General features: G+C 48.8%; 1 protein-coding gene and 1 pseudogene across 2 annotated transcripts; one reads left to right on the forward strand and one right to left on the reverse strand.

Moving 5' to 3' along the window:
• Positions 1 to 620: 620 nt before the first annotated feature.
• LOC308501298 (large ribosomal subunit protein uL23-like) lies at positions 621 to 1,093 on the forward strand (annotated as a pseudogene). The gene has a single exon. The product of its transcript is annotated as a large ribosomal subunit protein uL23-like (transcript).
• An 827-nt stretch (positions 1,094 to 1,920) lies between these two features.
• On the reverse strand, positions 1,921 to 11,867 carry LOC308501556 (chymotrypsin-like elastase family member 2A; the record flags this gene model as incomplete). The annotated part of the gene is made up of 7 exons (XM_081058072.1): positions 1,921 to 1,959; positions 2,528 to 2,680; positions 3,678 to 3,823; positions 5,824 to 5,960; positions 9,945 to 10,073; positions 11,162 to 11,259; positions 11,862 to 11,867. 7 exons carry the CDS (start codon positions 11,865 to 11,867, stop codon positions 1,921 to 1,923), a joined length of 708 nt encoding a protein of 235 aa, XP_080914198.1.
• Positions 11,868 to 16,772: the final 4,905 nt, after the last annotated feature.

Genomic DNA, 16,772 nt, shown 5'->3' on the forward strand with positions numbered 1-16,772 from the left:
GTCACCTTGCTCAAGTCTTTTGCTGGCAACTTCCTGACCTTGACTTGTCACCTCTCTGGGTTTGTCTGGGCAGGTGTTCCCAAGCACCTGTGTGGGACTCCTGGCATGCCCCTGGGCTGAGACCACGGCGGGGTTTCACTTGCCCATTGCAGCTGCCGGGGCCGCCTCCACCAGAGGACAGCTGGTTGCTTGGCTCTGCCATTCCTGGAACCCATCACCAGGCATATGGGCCTGCCTTGGTACTGTCCCCAGAACGCACAGCCCCTGCCTAGCTGCCTTGTGAAGCTTGCTCTTCCCAGGGGTCCCCTTGACATCTGGCCATGCTTTCAGCTGTGGCATACTCTGTTGCGCTTGTGTCTTTGGCTGGAAACAGCTGATGCTAGGACAAAACATCGGGACAATCGCCCCGTCCCCTGTTTGGGCCCTCACGGTGTTGCCAGGGCCAGCTGCACCATGACTCACGCAGCAGCTGAGGCTGGAAAAAGATCCTAGGAATTGTCTGGGGAAAGGCCCCTAAGCACCCTTACATCCAGTCAGTCTTGGGCCAGGCTCCTTTGAAATGCTGGCGACCCTTCAAAAGCCAGACTCACATTTTCCTCTGTCAAAATGGAATCGTGAAGATGGCGCCGAAAACGAAGAAGAAAGCCCCTGCCCTTCCCAAAGCCGAAGCCAAAGCGAAGGCTTTGAAGGCAAAGAAAGCAGTCCTAAAAGGAGTCCACAGCCACAAAAAAAAGAAAATCCGGACATCACCCACCTTCCAAAGGCCCAAGACACTGCGGCTCCGAAGGCAGCCCCTAAATATCCTCGGAAGAGCGCTCCCAGGAGAAACAAGCGTGACCACTATGCTATCATCAAATTCCCCCTGACTACCGAGTCGGCCATGAAGAAGATAGAAGACAACAACACACTTGTGTTCATTGTGGACATCAAGGCCAACAAGCACCAGATCAAACAGGCTGTGAAGAAGCTCTATGACATTGACGTGGCCACTGTCCGCACCCTGATCAGGCCTGATGGAGAGAAGAAGGCATATGTTCGACTGGCTCCTGACTACGATGCTTTGGATGTTGCCAACAAAATTGGGATCATCTAACCTGAGTCCAGCTGGCTAATTCTAAATACAAACGTTTTTCACTGCAAAAAAAAAAAAAGGAATCGTGGCTTTCTTCCAATTTACCAAAAACAAAACAAAAAACAAACCCTTCAAATGAATAGCCACTCTCTCCTAGATCTTACATTTTTCTCCAACAAACTTTTCTGGAATCTTGGGTATCTGTGGCTACTTGTTGGCAAAGAAATGCCAGCAGACAGACAAATGAACAAGGAGCCGGCAAATATTAATGGGAAACTTGGAGGCAGCCACCTGCTTATTTTGACAATACCCATTTGATAGCATAGTTTTCCTCTTGTGACCACATGCTCGTGGCTGTGGTTTCATATTTGGTTTTGTAGCGGAATGTCAGTTTGAGTCAATTGAACAGTTTTCTGAAAATTAAATGAAATCAGATGCCAGCTTCCCCTTCTTTGGGAGCTCTGGCTCTTAAAAATGTGGAGGGAACCTGGTCTAGTTCAGATCCCATTCTACAGAAGAGCAAACTGAGGTGGTGATGCCAAGAGATGAGAAAAAACAGTGCCCCTTATTGGCAGTGTCTTCTTCCCTCCCACCATTCATCACCAGACACAGGGACTCCTCGTCCCTGCTCCACTTCCCTCTGCGTCTCCCCTCAGGTACCCCCAGGCCTGCCTTTCTTGTGATGACCCTCCCTTGGTGACTGCTTACACCCGCTGCTGATTGTAAACATGGCTTCTCCCAAGATCGGTGCCAGTTTTTTTGTTTGTTTTTTTTTCACAGTAATTTTTATGGTCTTTATAATTAATATGTGTTCCTTGTTAAAATAGGTAGTGAGCTGGTGTGGAAGCTTATGAGGTACTGGTTTTGAGTTCCCAGGAGACAGCTTTCTGGGGACACATTCACAAAAAGAGGAGGATCAACTCAGCCCCACTGCCTGGCCTGTCCCAGTCTAAAATGTGAACAGAAACCTAAGAAACCTTCTAGTCCAAGGCAAACTACGATGGTTGTCACCTACAGAATAGTTGGGGGACCGTTTGGGGGAATTGTTTCCAATAATTAAGGCTGTGGGCGTCTTTACCTATCAGGTTTGGGGTTTGCAGGTAAATACATTTATAGTATTGGGTGATGGGGTCTGGGCCTACATAGATAAGCAAAAATAGCACATCCCATGAACCCTAAGAAACCCCTTAACACCCGAGGAGTGTCCTTTGTTTCCAACCTCTTTGGACAAGTCCTCCCTCTATGTGTCTTTTCACCCAACTTTGTCTACACAGAAATTGTGGGGACACATGGGGGTGCCCAGCAGGGGTTTCCCAGGTCTGTAGTCTCCTTCAGGGGCTCCTGCCTGGCTCTCAAGGGGAAGGAGGGGGGTTCTCAGACCCGGTGGACATTGCCCTCGTGGGGTCAGGTCAGGAGGGCAGGGCCCGTGGAGCCCAGGGCTTGTCCAGGTCTTACCGAATTGATCCAGTCGATGTAGTCGGAGACCCGTGTGAAGACCGAGGGCTTATGGTAGTAGTTGCAGCCAAGGGAGGACCCAAAGCTGACCACGCCATGCACTTCCCACTGGCCGTTATCCGCTTGGCAGTTCAGTGGTCCTCCTGAGTCTCCCTGGGGAAGGCCAGAGTTCTGTCAGGAGGGATCTGGGAGCTTGGGTGGGCGATGGGAGGGGAAGGGGCTGCCCATCGGGCCCCACGTTTCACATGTTTGCCATGCATTTTTATTGTTCCACTGCAAGTCGCCATGTTCTCGGACCAGCCCTAGCGGTGACAGCTCAAGATGGCACCACAATACCAACAAGAGCTAACATTTATTCTTTTTGTGTGCCTGGAACTGAGCTGAGCACTTTCTATGCCTTACCTCATTTAATCCTCATAAAAACGTATGAGGTAAGTATTGTTAGTATCCCCACTTCACTAAAGAGGGAAAACTGCAGCTCTCAGAGGTTGTGACTTTGCCTGAGGTTGTGCAAGCAGACAGTGAAGGAGCTGAGACTGTGTCCAACAGCTGGAATGCCATGCGCTCAACCACCACTGGCCATTTCCACCCGTGATGAGGGACTTTCTTGGAAGTTGGTCTGCACTAGGCCAGAGAGTTGCAGGGGCACAGTGTGATTTTAGGAACTTGTGAGGCTCCTTCTTACTTTGTCCTCACTCTACTGCGAAGTCCACCACATAGCAATTCCTTTTGGTTAAGACACTGTCTCCAGGAAGGCTCTGTGGCAGCTACCATAAGAAAACACATTGAGCCATTAATGGGATTAATTCAACAGATGAACTCCTTGTCACCTTAGAAAGGCCCTAACCCAGAGAATACATCCCCTTGGCTCTCTTCCTACACAGAGGAAAGAATAAGAGAGATGACGGTAATGACAGATTGCAATGAAATCCAAGGATGGACTTCCCAGCACGGGGTGTGGAGAAAACTACGAGGACAATCTCAAAGCATATTTTCTGGAGACTACAAGGACAAAGATCAGGGACTCAAATGTCTGGAGCTGTTTCACAGTTCTTCTGCCAGCATGTGGGAGGATGGATTCTAGGACCCCGAGAGCCTCTCCCCATCCCCTGCCCCATGTCATTGTGGAGGGACGACACTCGGCACTCACATTGCAGCTGGAAAGCACGCCATCACCCCCAGCACAGATCATATTCGTCTTCACGGAGCTGCCCCACCAGTCAGGACTGGAACATGTGGCATAGTCTACAACTAGCAGCTGACCTTGCTGCAGGATGTCAGGAAGAGCCCCATTGGCTGCATGAGAGAAAAGGTGTTAAAGGGACAAAGGAACGCCTGAGAATAAAGTAGTGGACACCTACTGGGTTTTCTGGCCAGCCCCTTTTTTTTCCTGGTCACTCTTACTTCCTATCTATCCATGGCTGCAATGGGAGTAACCACATTTGTGTATACTGTGTCCTCACAGTTGATTGGTTAGTATTCGGGCAGACCACTGATGATTGGTTCAGGGCTTAATATCTGACTCAACCTAAGCCAATGAGCTCCTTCCCTGGGAATTTGAGTTTGAGACTAAGAAATCCCAGCCAGAGAGAATGTAAACCTGGGAGCTGTTGGCAATGGCTGCCATTTCCTTCTAGGGAGAGAAGAATGAAGTAGATCCACCAAGAAAGAAATTCTGAGAGAGGGTTTCTAAAGTTTCTTACAGTCTTCCAGCCCCTGATTCTATTCTGTTCCTGAAGCTTGGCTGTGTCTCTGCCCTTGGTTGAGACCAGCTAGCTTCATGGTTTTCTATCACTTACCTTAAACATAACAGTGAACCTTCTGGCATTTGGGGCCCCAGGTTGAGAAAAATATTCTAATGTGGTGAAGGGAGAGCTTTCCTAATGGCCCCTAATGACACTGTCATCATAATCTCCATTACTATCACTGCTACTAATGGCAAGGATTTATAATATTACAATTCTTCACTGTGCTTCCTTAGGCTTTTCAAAACCTGCTAAACCTCACAGTAAATATTTATTCCTATATGACAGATGGGATATTGAACCTGAGAGAAGTTAAGCAGCTTGCCCAAGACTGCTCTGATTAATAAGTAATTAATACTTCTATAATATTTTACAATGTATAAAGCATTTTTATATCCCTTTTGTTATCTCTTTTAATCTCGCCAATTGCTATTTCAATTTCACAGATGAGGAAACAGAGGCCCCAAAGTTGCTTGCCCGAGGTTACCTAGCTAAGCAGAAGAGCTGGGACTAAAATCCAAGCATTTGGACCTTTCCTTGGCTCTCACTGCCTCCAACGAAATGCATTCTGCCTCGGTGTTTTCTGGGTAAATGAACAAGAGGTGGTGCTTGTAGCTTGATAAGCATGAGATGCTTCCTCCTCCTCATTTCTGCTGACTTTTTATGTGTCCTTACTTTTGTAGATAAGCCAGTCAAGAGGGCAATGCTAATTTACATGAGCATACGTGTGTTGATGTATCTCTGGAAAAAGTATATCACTTGTACTTAAAGGCTTATGTCATTCTCAAAAGAAAAATCACCTGCATGAGTCTTCCTAGAGTCTTCCAGACCTCTAGGGATATTACCACGGAAGGACAGTGCCTCTATTCCTTCTTGATGGCTAGCATCATCGGATTTCTGAACTTTGGGGTTTGTGTCAAAAGGAGACTCACATGCAGCCAGGTTTTGAGCAGGAAGATCAGGTGGCACATGGGAGAGTTAAGTTGGGGGGTCTGATGCGGGCCCCAGGGATCTTTGTGGAACCCCCAAAGCCTGAGGTCACAGAGTGAATGCTGTTCTGGACTCCGGCCTTGGTCCATAAAGATGAACTTCTAATGGCCCCTAATGAATGGCCCCTAATGGTCCATAAAGATGAACTTCTAATGGCCTAATGTCATGTAGTCTCTCATTCCATCATCGTGACAGTGACAACCAACACACAGCACCTACTATGTGTCAGGTACCGGTCTAAGTGCTTCCCATGAATTATCTCCTTCAATCCACTTGACAACCCTGTGACGCATGTGCTGTTATTATTCCCATTTTACAGGTGAGGAAACTGGCATGGAGAGGCTAAGTAATGTGCCCAAGGTTACACAGGTGGCATGTGTTGGAGCTGGGATTCAAACCCAGGCAGCCTGACCTCTCATCAGTCTACACTATTCTGCCTCTTCAAGACAGCCACCATTTTTCCCCAGATACCCTGGCATGAGAAGTGTGGAGAGATCCCCTGAGTGGATAGGGGTGATAACGCCTCCCTCCCAAGCCTTGGAGTTCCCAGCGCCCACTTACTCTGCAGCCTTCCCCAGCCGGTGACGTAGCAGGCGTAGTTGTTGGGTAGGATGCTACCAGCACGAGGGAGGCAGCCCAGCTGGATCTTATCGCTCAGGGCGACGGGTTCGGCCAGTTTGAGCATGGCAATGTCGTTCCTGGGTTGGCAAAGAGGCAGAGCGTAAAGACAGGGTTGACCGTTCCTGCCTCAATTTCATGTCTGATCTAGTCCTAGCTGGAACCATTAAACCCCCTCATTGGTCATTCTGATTGTGAATCTTCCTCCTGCCAGAGCTACAAGGGATTGGGGAGCAGTGGTGGTTAAACCTCAGGGTTGCATTTTGTCTCTGGTGGAGCTTGGAGCCCTAAATCCCCCCAAGTCCTTTCAGGGGACTATTTAGAACAGGGAGGGCAATATGTTTTGTCTTGCAATGTCTGCTCTGATGTGTTAACCATGGCGGCCAGGTGGGCTGTGTTGACAAGGATTCTGAGGTTCTGTTCAGGGTCAGCAAGGAAATAAATCCACGATTGCTTGGTGATGGCTGTCCGTGCCATATATACTTCCTGTGTTCAGTTAGAAAATGGCAAGAGATGCTCAGATAGAAAGGCCTTTTGCCTTTATACTCTTCACTCTCCCTTCCATCTTGAGTCTGCCTCCAGATTCATCCCTTAGCTCACGTTCTTGTCTAGGAAACCATTATTGATTGGCAGATTGTATTTTCCACGATGGCTGCAATGAGATCTCTTATCCCATAGGCACTTGTTACGATGTGATTTTGACATTCTGTCCATCAAGAGGTGGAGTCAGGCTTCCTTCCAGGATTGGGAAGGGGACCCCCGGGACCTGTGATGTGGAGGAAGTGACACCATGTGACTTCTGTAACTAGGTCATGAGAAGCTTCTGCCTGGGCCTCCGGGACTTGGGTTCTTGGAACTCAGCCTCCGTGCTGCGAAGAAGCCAAGGCCACACAGAAGGGCCATGTGTAGATGGTCTGTACAACAGTCCCAGCTGACAGCCAGCATTGACTCCCCATAGGTGAGGGAGGAAGCTTTGTATGTGATGCAGCCCAGCCACCACTGTCCATCAACTTCATGAGACATCTGAGTGAGAACCGCCCCGCTGAGCCCAGTCAGACCATGAAAGAGAATTATAAGTGATTATTGCTGTTTTAAACCATTACGTTTTGGGGTCATTTGTTATACAGCAATAGATAACCAGAAGGGGCGGCGGGATGGTTCAGTGGTTAGAGCGCGAGCTCTGAATGCCAAGGTTGCCGGTTCAATTCCCGCATGGGATGGTGGGCTGCACCCCCTGCAACTAAAGATTGAAAACAGTGACTGGACTTGGAACTGAGCTGCGTCCTCCACAACTAGACTGAAGGACAATGACTTGGAGCTGATGGACCCTGGAGAAACACACTGTTTCCCAATTAAAATAATAATAATAATAATAATAATAATAATAATAATAATAATGAAACTGGTTAGCATTAAAAAAAAAAAAAAGATAACCAGAAGGTCCTTAGGGCTGATGGCCTTCTCAGTTCTAACACAGATTTTTAGTTATTGCCCCCATAATTCTCTTCACTTGTCCTCCATTCCCGCTGGAATGCTCTGGTCACTGCCCCAGGACCACTAGCCCATTCTGTGACCTGTCCTCGCAGTTCTCCTGACTTGAAAAGCCCCTTGTAAAGCCCCTTCTGCACTTTCTGCTCACCCATGTTCTCCCTATCTCCCAAGGCATTCCTGTGTCTTTTTAGGGCTTTCTGGTGGTGGTGGTGGTGGTGTGTGTGTATGCGTGGTGTGTGTGTGTGTGTGTGTGTGTGTGTGTGTGTGTGTCATCTAGTTGACAAGCCCTTTGAGGGCAGAGACCGACTCGTGACACATGGACACCCTACATCCGTCATGAGCCTTTATCAGTGCTGGACCATCTCAGGCTGATTGGTTGAAGAAACACAGTGTTCCGGCCACAGGGCGTGCTCCATGGGGCTGTGATGAGGAATCTTCTGGAAGATTTGGCAGAGTGAGCTCTCTGGAAGCCAATTCAGGAGTGATATGTTGGGCTGCAGAAGAAGGTGCATGTGCATAAATCATGCAAATTGGAAGCAATAGCTGGGGTGCTTCTTTCTAGAGGCCCTTTGGGACCTGCAGACCTACTCTTTTGGATTGGGAGACAGAGGATGACGGACACCTCTGGGCCCTGAAAAGGTGATGGGGAAGCAGGGAGAGGGAAGATAACTTTGAATCTCCGCTAAGGAGAAAATGACAATAATGATGAAAGTGTACTGAAGGACTGCTAGGGTCAGCTTTCTCAGAAGTGCCTCACATCTCATTTAATGCTCCTTTCTAGATCTGTTAACTTCGGGCAAATCCCTTAATTTCTCTAGGTCATGGTTTCCTCATCTGTGCAATGGGGATAATAAGAGCACCTCCCTCTCTCCTAGGACTTTTGTGAGGAATACATAAGACAATAGACGGAAAACCTTTAGTACAAGGGAAGTTTGTATGACTGTGAAAACTACCTCCTGGGGTTGGCAGAGATCTCACCGGGAAGGCGTCCTGCATTGTAATTTCTGGAGGGTTGAGATCCTGACATTCCTGTCTTTGGGGCTGGCACGTTTGGCTGGGCACAGACACCATTGGTCACTGGACTGCCTGTGCTTGTGGGATTAGAAAGGGGAGCTCCCCCAAACCACAAGGAGCTGCTGCTCTGGTTTAGGGGTTACCATAAACCGCACGGGGCTGGGGACCCTGTGTGTCTCACTCATTGCTGTTGCCCAGGTGCCTAGAACCAGGTGCCTGGTGCCTAGTAGGTGCTCAACAGATATTTATGGAACGAGGGTGTGAGTGAAGCTATGGCTTGGAATTTTGTTTATGATCACCTGACTCTCAGGATTAGCAATCACAGAAGAAACCTGATGGTCCAAAACATATTCTGCAGCCTGCTTTGTACCCCCTTCCTGGGTTAGGGGCTGGCGATCCAGGGGTGGGTCAGGCCCAGCTCAGTCCTTGCAAAATTCCATCTAGAAGGGGAACCAGACATGAGCTAATCTCTAATGCAGCGAGCTCTGTGCCTTGACTGGGCCTGCCCCTTGAGAGCAGGATGGAGCAGGAGTGGCTGATTGTGCAAAGGACCTTCCCTTTCATCACTTCCTTCCATCATCCCCGCCCCCCCCCAGGGAGACAGGACCAGCCCCTTCCCAGGCTCTTTTCTAAGGGCTTTACATACATTATCTCATTTAATCCTCACAACAACCTGATAGATAGGCACCGTTATTATCTTCATTCGAATGAAGAGGAAACTGAGGCACAGCACAGAGAGGCTGAGGAAGTCGTGCAGGGTCACACAGTCACGATTCACAGCTAAGCCACCAGGCTCCAGAAGCTCAGCTCTTACCTAATCACTACCCCTCACTGCCTCACTGCCACACTTATGCCCAGGAGCTCCCTGGGAGCTGGCATGGTGACCTGTGTGCGTCTCTGTGTCCAGCACCCAGACTCCAGTGCCCAGCATGGCATATGGTACATTGGGGGGGGGGTCCGTAAAGGCTTCGGGGTGGGCATAGGATGGTATCTGATCATCTGGGAGGAAAAGTGGGATGTGGCTGTTGTCACTTCCTGACAAGCGAGGGGGGATCGTTACTCGTGGGCTTTGCAGAGCTCTGAGACCCCCGTCATCTTCCTGTGCACATTCCTCCCAGGCTGTCCCTGCACGTTATCAGGGAGACTTTGAAATGTAAAAGGCCTTGTTGGGAGGGGGCACAGCTTGGAGGAAGGCAGGAGGCAAGTGTCCTGCTCCACTGACAGTCATGGGGCCAGCAGACCCATTTCTGTGTCCCCAGGGCTGGGCGCAGTGTAGATGTACTGTCAGGGGTGCCTGAGGTGGACAGGGGGTCTAACAGGCTTACCTGACAGGACACACAGGGGGCTCTGCCAGTCTTTGCCTCTCCCTTCTACCAGCTTACACCCGAAAAGTCAGAGCTCTTTGGGGCTGGCTCCACTTCTAAAGGTCAGAGCTCCTTTCCCTCTCCTTACAAAAGGAGCAAAGGAGGGGTAGGGTGGCGCCTACTGCTCCGTGTGGGACACCCCTGAATGTATGCCCCTGCCGACCCAACCCCCAAATACACCCAGACAGAAGTTACCCTTTGGAGAGCTTGTTGGGGTTCCAGTCTTCATGGACCACGAGCTTGGAGACCGCGACCGCCAGCGAGCCGGGCTCCTCAGTGGAGAGACTGTGTCGGCCAAGCATCACCCGGTAGGTCCTGGAGGAGCTGGGAGAAAGGGGGTCGAGTGGGGAGGGTCAGCTCCTCGCTGTCCTGTCCTCTCTCTGCCCCCACCCCTGCAATTGAGAGGGACACCTCAGTGCGGTCTCCAGAGGCCTGGCTTTGGATGATGCTGGAATGGGCCCAAGTAAGCCACTAGTTGGCACTTGGGGATTTTTCTTCCCCGGAGCGATTGGTTAGTTACAAATATAACATTATAACTATATAACAATTATAATTACACTACACTAACTATAAACTGTAATATAAAATAAAAGTTAGAATAATGTAAACTCTATGTCATTATGGGGGAAATGAGATGTCATTTGCCCTCGAGAGTATTTTCTAGTTTAACCCCCACCTCTCATTTTTAGATGGGGAAACTGAGGCTCAGAGAGGTGTAACTGGTCCAGAGTCATATGGCTAGTTAGTGAGACTCCAGAACTAGAAGCCAGGACTCCTGCCTCCCAGACCTCTATTATTTTCCCCACCACCTCATAAAGCTTATAAATTAGGTGGTGAGAAGGGACCTCTCCCTGCAATGAAAGTCACACAGACCCAAGGGAAACTCCAGTGAGCGCCAGCTGGGGTGAGATAAGCAGACGTCTTATGCAGGAAGGGAAAAAGACAGGTGAACAATGAATGTTGCAGGAACTTTTCTTTCCCCATGGGCCTTTATAACGGGAACAGTTCACTTTATTGAGCACTTACTAAGTGCCAGGCCCTTTAATGCATCGTTTCATTTAACCTACACTATATTATCTGCTTTTCTGCAGGTGATGGTATCGAGGCTTGGAGAAGTCATCAAGTTATTTAAGAAAATGCAACTCCACATCTGGAGGCTGCATGGAGTATGCCAAGAGGTCAGGAAATGGGCCTCCCCCGCCCTTCTATTCCCCCTCAATGCTTTGCACAGGGCAGTCATTCTATGTCATATATTAATCCATCAATTGCCCAACAGACAGAAGCTTGTTTCTCGGCCAGACAAGTGGTTATTTGCAAGGCTCCTTTACACAGGGTAGTTTGGGCCATTTGGTCCCCAACTCTCAGCTAGCTGGTGGGATGAACGGGCTCGGTGACTAGGAAACAGAAGTTACCTGATGCAGTGGGCAGCTGTTAGGACCCAGTTCTGGGCCACCAGGGACCCTCCGCAGGTGTGGCGCCATTGGTCTTTGGAGAGGTACTGCAGGGAAACCTGGAAGAAGGGTGGGTACTCTGGTAGCTGAAGGAGCTGGGCCTCTCTGCTTTTTCAGTGGCCCTGAGAGCAGGGCTAGGGTGAGGTGAGCAAGGCACTCGTCACAGGTGCAAAATGTAAGGGGGCACCAAGAAACTCAGCCATCAGGATAAATAACATTTTAATGCAATAGTAAAAAAATAAAAATTAACACAAACCCATCCATGATGAACCAAATATCACCCATTTAAATAAAGACACTATTGAAAAATAACTCTGTTTTGAACATCTTTCTGTAATGTGATTTGTGGGATTTTCGCCCTCTTGGGAGCTGTTTCCTTAGGACCTAGCCCTCCAGTTTAAGGTCTAAAACCAAATCTTGACCCCTCCCCACCTTCCTGAACCTGCTCTTTTCTCAGGCTTCTTCCTCTCGGTAAATGGCAACCCTGCGTTACCAGCTACTCAGCGCGAACCCCTTGGTGTTATCCCTGACGCCTCTTTCTCTCAGATCCCTCATTCAAATCCACCAGCGAACCCCAGCAGCTCTACTTGCAGAATATGTGGAGGGGATGCTACATCTCTTGCCAGCTCAACGGTTAGTCCTAACCACCATCATCTCTCACCTGCATTATTAGTGCAGTGTTCTGTTTGTTCTCCCTGCTGTCACCCTGACCCATCCCTCACCCCATGTGTTCTCCACACCACGGTCAGAATGATCCTTTTTAAATGTAAGTCTGATTACGTCTCTTCAGTGGCTCCCCATTTTTACAAAGTGTAAAATCTTAAATCGTATGATGGCCTACAAGGCTTTGCATGACCGCCCTGACCTCATCGGCTCCCACTCCCCTCCTATCCAGCCACATGAACCTCCAGGAGGTTCTGCAAACACACCAAGCTCACTTCTGCCACAGGACCTTTGCATTTGCTGTTCCTCCTACCTGGAATAGTCTCCTCCCAGATATTAGCTTAGGTTCCTCCTTCACTTCCTACAGGTGTGTAGTCAAGGTCACCTTCTCCAAGAAGCTTCTATGACCACCCTGCACAGGCACATGCGCACACTTCTGTCCATACACACACGGACACACAGGTGTGTGGGTGGTAGGGTGGGGCTGCTCCTTACTGCAGCTGGAGAAGGCACGTCCAAGGTTGACCGAGGCCACAGAAATTGTGGCCACAGCATTTTATTGGTGAATTTTCCCATCTTTGCCAGTGTAATAGATCCCATGATGGGGGGCAAAGGGGTGATGGGAGGTGGTGGGGGCAGGGAGGGAAGAAATGGAGCGTGGGTGACTCACCTGCCAGGGCCAGCTGTTGGGCCTCACATTTTCACCTCCCACCACTCTGGGCAGGTGAGGCAGGTATGTGGGGAGCCCACAGCTGAGAGCTGTGAAAAGAGAAAGGGTTGTGAGTCCAGGAAGCAGTGACCAAAACCATGTAACTACACTTGCCACACACCCAAACCCCAAAGAGGAAATTTCTTTTCTGGAAGGATCCCAAGAGGTTCCAGAATCCCACCCTTTGACTACTTCTTCGGAACTTCACTCCAGCTTTCTTATAACCAGAGCACTGAGTGCAGTGGGAGCAGGACAGTGTCTCCGGAAGGCAGCGTTTACCTCCAGCCACCAATGCAGAAAGCAGTAGTGTCCTGAGCATGGTGTGTCCGTAGGAGGCCTGTAAGCATGGCCTTGATGAAGGCCGTGGTTTTATGAGCACGCTTATCGACCAGAGATATACTAGGAATACACAAAGATGGGGATTTTCTCAAAGCCCAGTGGAAAATAGGGCCTGTGTTCAAATATTTTTTCTCATTTCCTCCCACCTGTCACCCTAGATATACTTTGAAAAAGATGCCAAAGGTAGATATTGAAATATGTATTCTACCTGCTTTCAAGAGATTGTCTTATATGCTGGGGAAGGAGGAAAATATTGGTTGTTGGTCCCTGGAGTTGTTTTTTCCACAGAGAAAATTAGGTTGCATGCTGAACAAAAAGTATTCTAGGCCAGCGGTTCTCAAAGGGACTGGTATTGCCCACCAGGGACATTTGCCAATGTCTGGAGACATTTTTGGTTGTCATGGCTGGGGCTGGAGTCCTATCGGCATCTAGTGGTAGACACTAGAGACGCTGCTAAACAACCTACAACGCCCAGGACAGCCCATCACAAGGACTTATCTGGCCCCCAAGGTCAATGGTGCCGAGGTTGAGGAGTCCTGTTCTAGGCCACGGCTTGCGGTGTGACCTTGGATGAGTCACAGAAACTTTTAGGCCTGGGGCTTGCCCAACTGAGAAGCAGTCTGTTTTGCAACATTGTGATGAGGGTTTGAAAAATACAGGGGACACGCTTACAAAGAAACACAAGACATCTGCACAGTTGGGGTTTGGCAGCCCCAGCAACGGAATGAAAGAGAGTGTGCTGACAGAGGAGGGTTTTGTTGGGATGGATCACGATGTATTTTATTGCCTGCTCCCAACACAGCAGCAGTTTGCACTTCTCCGAAAACTTCATCTTCCAAACGGGGTCAAAGCAAGAGCCTCATAGAATGGGGGACTGATACCAAACACCACATACCTATCAGATGCATTCTAAGCCTTACAAAGCACGCCAAGGGGGTCCCCTATTTCAGATGAGGAAATGGAAGTTCAGAGAGGCAAAGTGACTTGCCCAAGATCACACAGCTTCTAAGTCAGAATGGGAATTCCAGCTTAGGTTGGACTGATTTCAAAGTCCCTTTGCTTGATGTCACTGGAGATGGCATTCTGAATCTCCTAGCATAGCAATAAGTTCCTTGTTTATTGAGAAGGGTGGAGAAAATAAGCAGGGTTTCCTTATTCCTCCTTAGACCTTCACTCTCCTTGCTTGTGGTCAGAACACAATGCCAGACAGGCCGGGCTCAGGTGAGACAGCCCTGCTCTATGACCGCACACTCTACCTTTGACCCAGCAAAAAAAGCAGAGAAAGTAGATTTAACTCAAGTCCTCACTCAGCCAGATTTGAACGTTATTATTCTGCACACGTCACTTATCTTCTGGACCTGTGTTTCCTAGATAATAGTCCAGGTGCAGACTGCAGGATTGTCGCAAGAGTGAGCGAGAGAATATGGGTGTGAAAACATTCTGTAATCGCCCAAGGATCTTGAGAAGGGAAGTGAGGCTGGGGCGGAGAATCCGTTGGACTGGATGTCAGAACACCCCGGTCTCGTCCCTGCTGTACCCCTAACTCCCCACAAGTGTTTGGACTTCTGTTTACAGTCTGTAGCAGTCACTACAACAGTAAACTATTTCTGAAGCCTCCTGTTTTATCTTGAAAGTTAATGTGAATTTGGCATTCTGCTCTGTGTAGCTGTGTTTGTTTTCATATAAAAAGAAGGTTTATCCTGTATGAGGTCACTGAACAAATACCAGTTTGTCATATGCCATGGGCTTGCTGTGTGACCCTGGGCAAGTCACACAGGCTGTCTGGCCTGGGGTTGCCCATCTATAAAACATTGAAGGATGTATGCTCAGTCTGTTTCACCACGTCGCTTTGAGGAGTTGAAAGTGACAGAAAACTTCATCAAACAGGCTGAAGCCATGAGGCCATTGATTGGGCCACAAAATGCGAAAGTCCAGAAGCAGTGCTAGCTTCGGGCACAGCTACCGTGTTTCCCCGAAAATAAGACCTAGCCGGACAATCAGCTCTAAGGTGTCTTTTGGAGCAAAAATTAATATAAAAGCTGGTATTATATTATATTATTAGTATATTATATTATATTACATTACATTACATTACATTACATTACATTATATTATATTAGACTGGTAAAACCGGTCTAAAAACCATGTAACTACACTTGCCACACACCCAAACTCCAAAGAGGAAATCTCTTTTCTGGAAGGATCCCAAGAGGTTCCAGAATCCCACCCTTTGACTACTTCTTCGGAACTTCACTCCAGCTTTCTTATAACCAGAGCACTGAGTGCAGTGGGAGCAGGACAGTGTCTCGGAAGGCAGCGTTTACCTCCAGCCACCAATGCAGAAAGCAGTAGTGTCCTGAGCATGGTGTGTCTTATGGTAAAATAAAACCGGGTCTTATATTAAGTTTTGCTCCAAAAGACACATTAGAGCTAATTGTCCGGCTAGGTCTTATTTTCGATTTTCTGGACAACATGGTAGATCCAGGGCTCTGATGATGTCCCCAGGACTTGGCTTCTCTCTGTTTCTTTGGCTCTGCCTTCCACTGTGAGGGTCCACTCTCAGGCTCTCCTGAGTGGCTTATAGCAGCCCCAGGTTCTCCCTTCTCATGGGAAGAAGATGGCTACAGAATGTCTGGCCCAGGGTTTCTCAATTGCGGCCCTATTGATGTTTTGGGTGATGATTCTTTGTTATGGGGACTGTCCTCCGCATTGTAGGTTTGCTATCACCCCAGGCACCACCCACTTGATGCCAGTAGCTCCCTTTTCTCCTCCTCCAGTTCAGTCACGACAACCGGAAATGTCTCCACATGTTGCCAAATATACCAGGGGAGCAAAATCACCTCCCCACTTCTTGCTGTTGTAACCTCACGCCCCCTCATCCTCAAACGCAGCATAAAGTGAGTGAGAGCCTTCTGGTAACTTCCAGAAAGTCCCTCAACTCTCTGATTGGATCTGCCTCAGGTCATATGCCCATGAGCCAGCCAATTATTGTGGTGGGAGAGCGGATACAACACACTGACTGACCAGGCCTGGAGCAGAAACGCCACCCCTAGATCTGGGCACGAGGCTCCACCCAGACCACACATAGCAGTGGGGGAGGGGTGACATGGAAACAAAAATGTAGGCTTCTGGAGAGGGAATGGAGGCCTGCAGGTACATAGCCCACTTCCCGCTCTGGGGCTCAGCTCCCCATTTCTCTGTCCTTGGACCTCAAGGCAGTCTGTCAAGTTCTACCCTGGGCTGGGTCCTTGAGGTCTCAGTGGGGACAGTTAGATGCAGATGTGACCTTCTCATGTGGTTTAGGAGTCATTCAAAAGGATTCCTCTGAGAAGTCACATGGCTCAGTGGTTAGGGGTTTGGGTTTACACCCCGATGCTTCCGTGCCCTGATTCTGTGGTTTGGATTCTTGCTACTCAGAGAGCGGCCTGGACCAGTGGCATCCTCAGAGCTCAGGACCCGGTGAGAAATGCAGACTCTCCCCCCAGACCTACTGACTCAGCAGCTGCAGAGGAACAAGATACTCAGGTGGTTCTTCTGAAGGTTCAAAGTTGAGAAGGACGGGGCTAAGGCAAGTTTTGTTTCTCTTTTCCTTAGTTTCTTTACCTGTCATATAGAAAATAACCATTCCGGCTGTCTCTTAGGTTTTTGGGTAGAATTCGTTTACTCACTCAAAAAACTGAGAATAGTAAATGTGCAATGAAATGTTCACTCTTACATCCTTAGAGCTGCAGGACTCAGATAATCAGAATAGCACAGAACTCTTCAAACTTTTCCATCAAAGAATCCTAGTAACTCAGGGGTTGGCAAACTTTTTCTGTAAAGGACCAGCTAGTAAATATTTTAGCTTGGGGGCCATATGGT

Source organism: Rhinolophus hipposideros, assembly GCF_964194185.1.
Source record: "Rhinolophus hipposideros genome assembly, chromosome: 8".
NCBI classification, from domain to species: Eukaryota; Metazoa; Chordata; class Mammalia; order Chiroptera; family Rhinolophidae; genus Rhinolophus; species Rhinolophus hipposideros.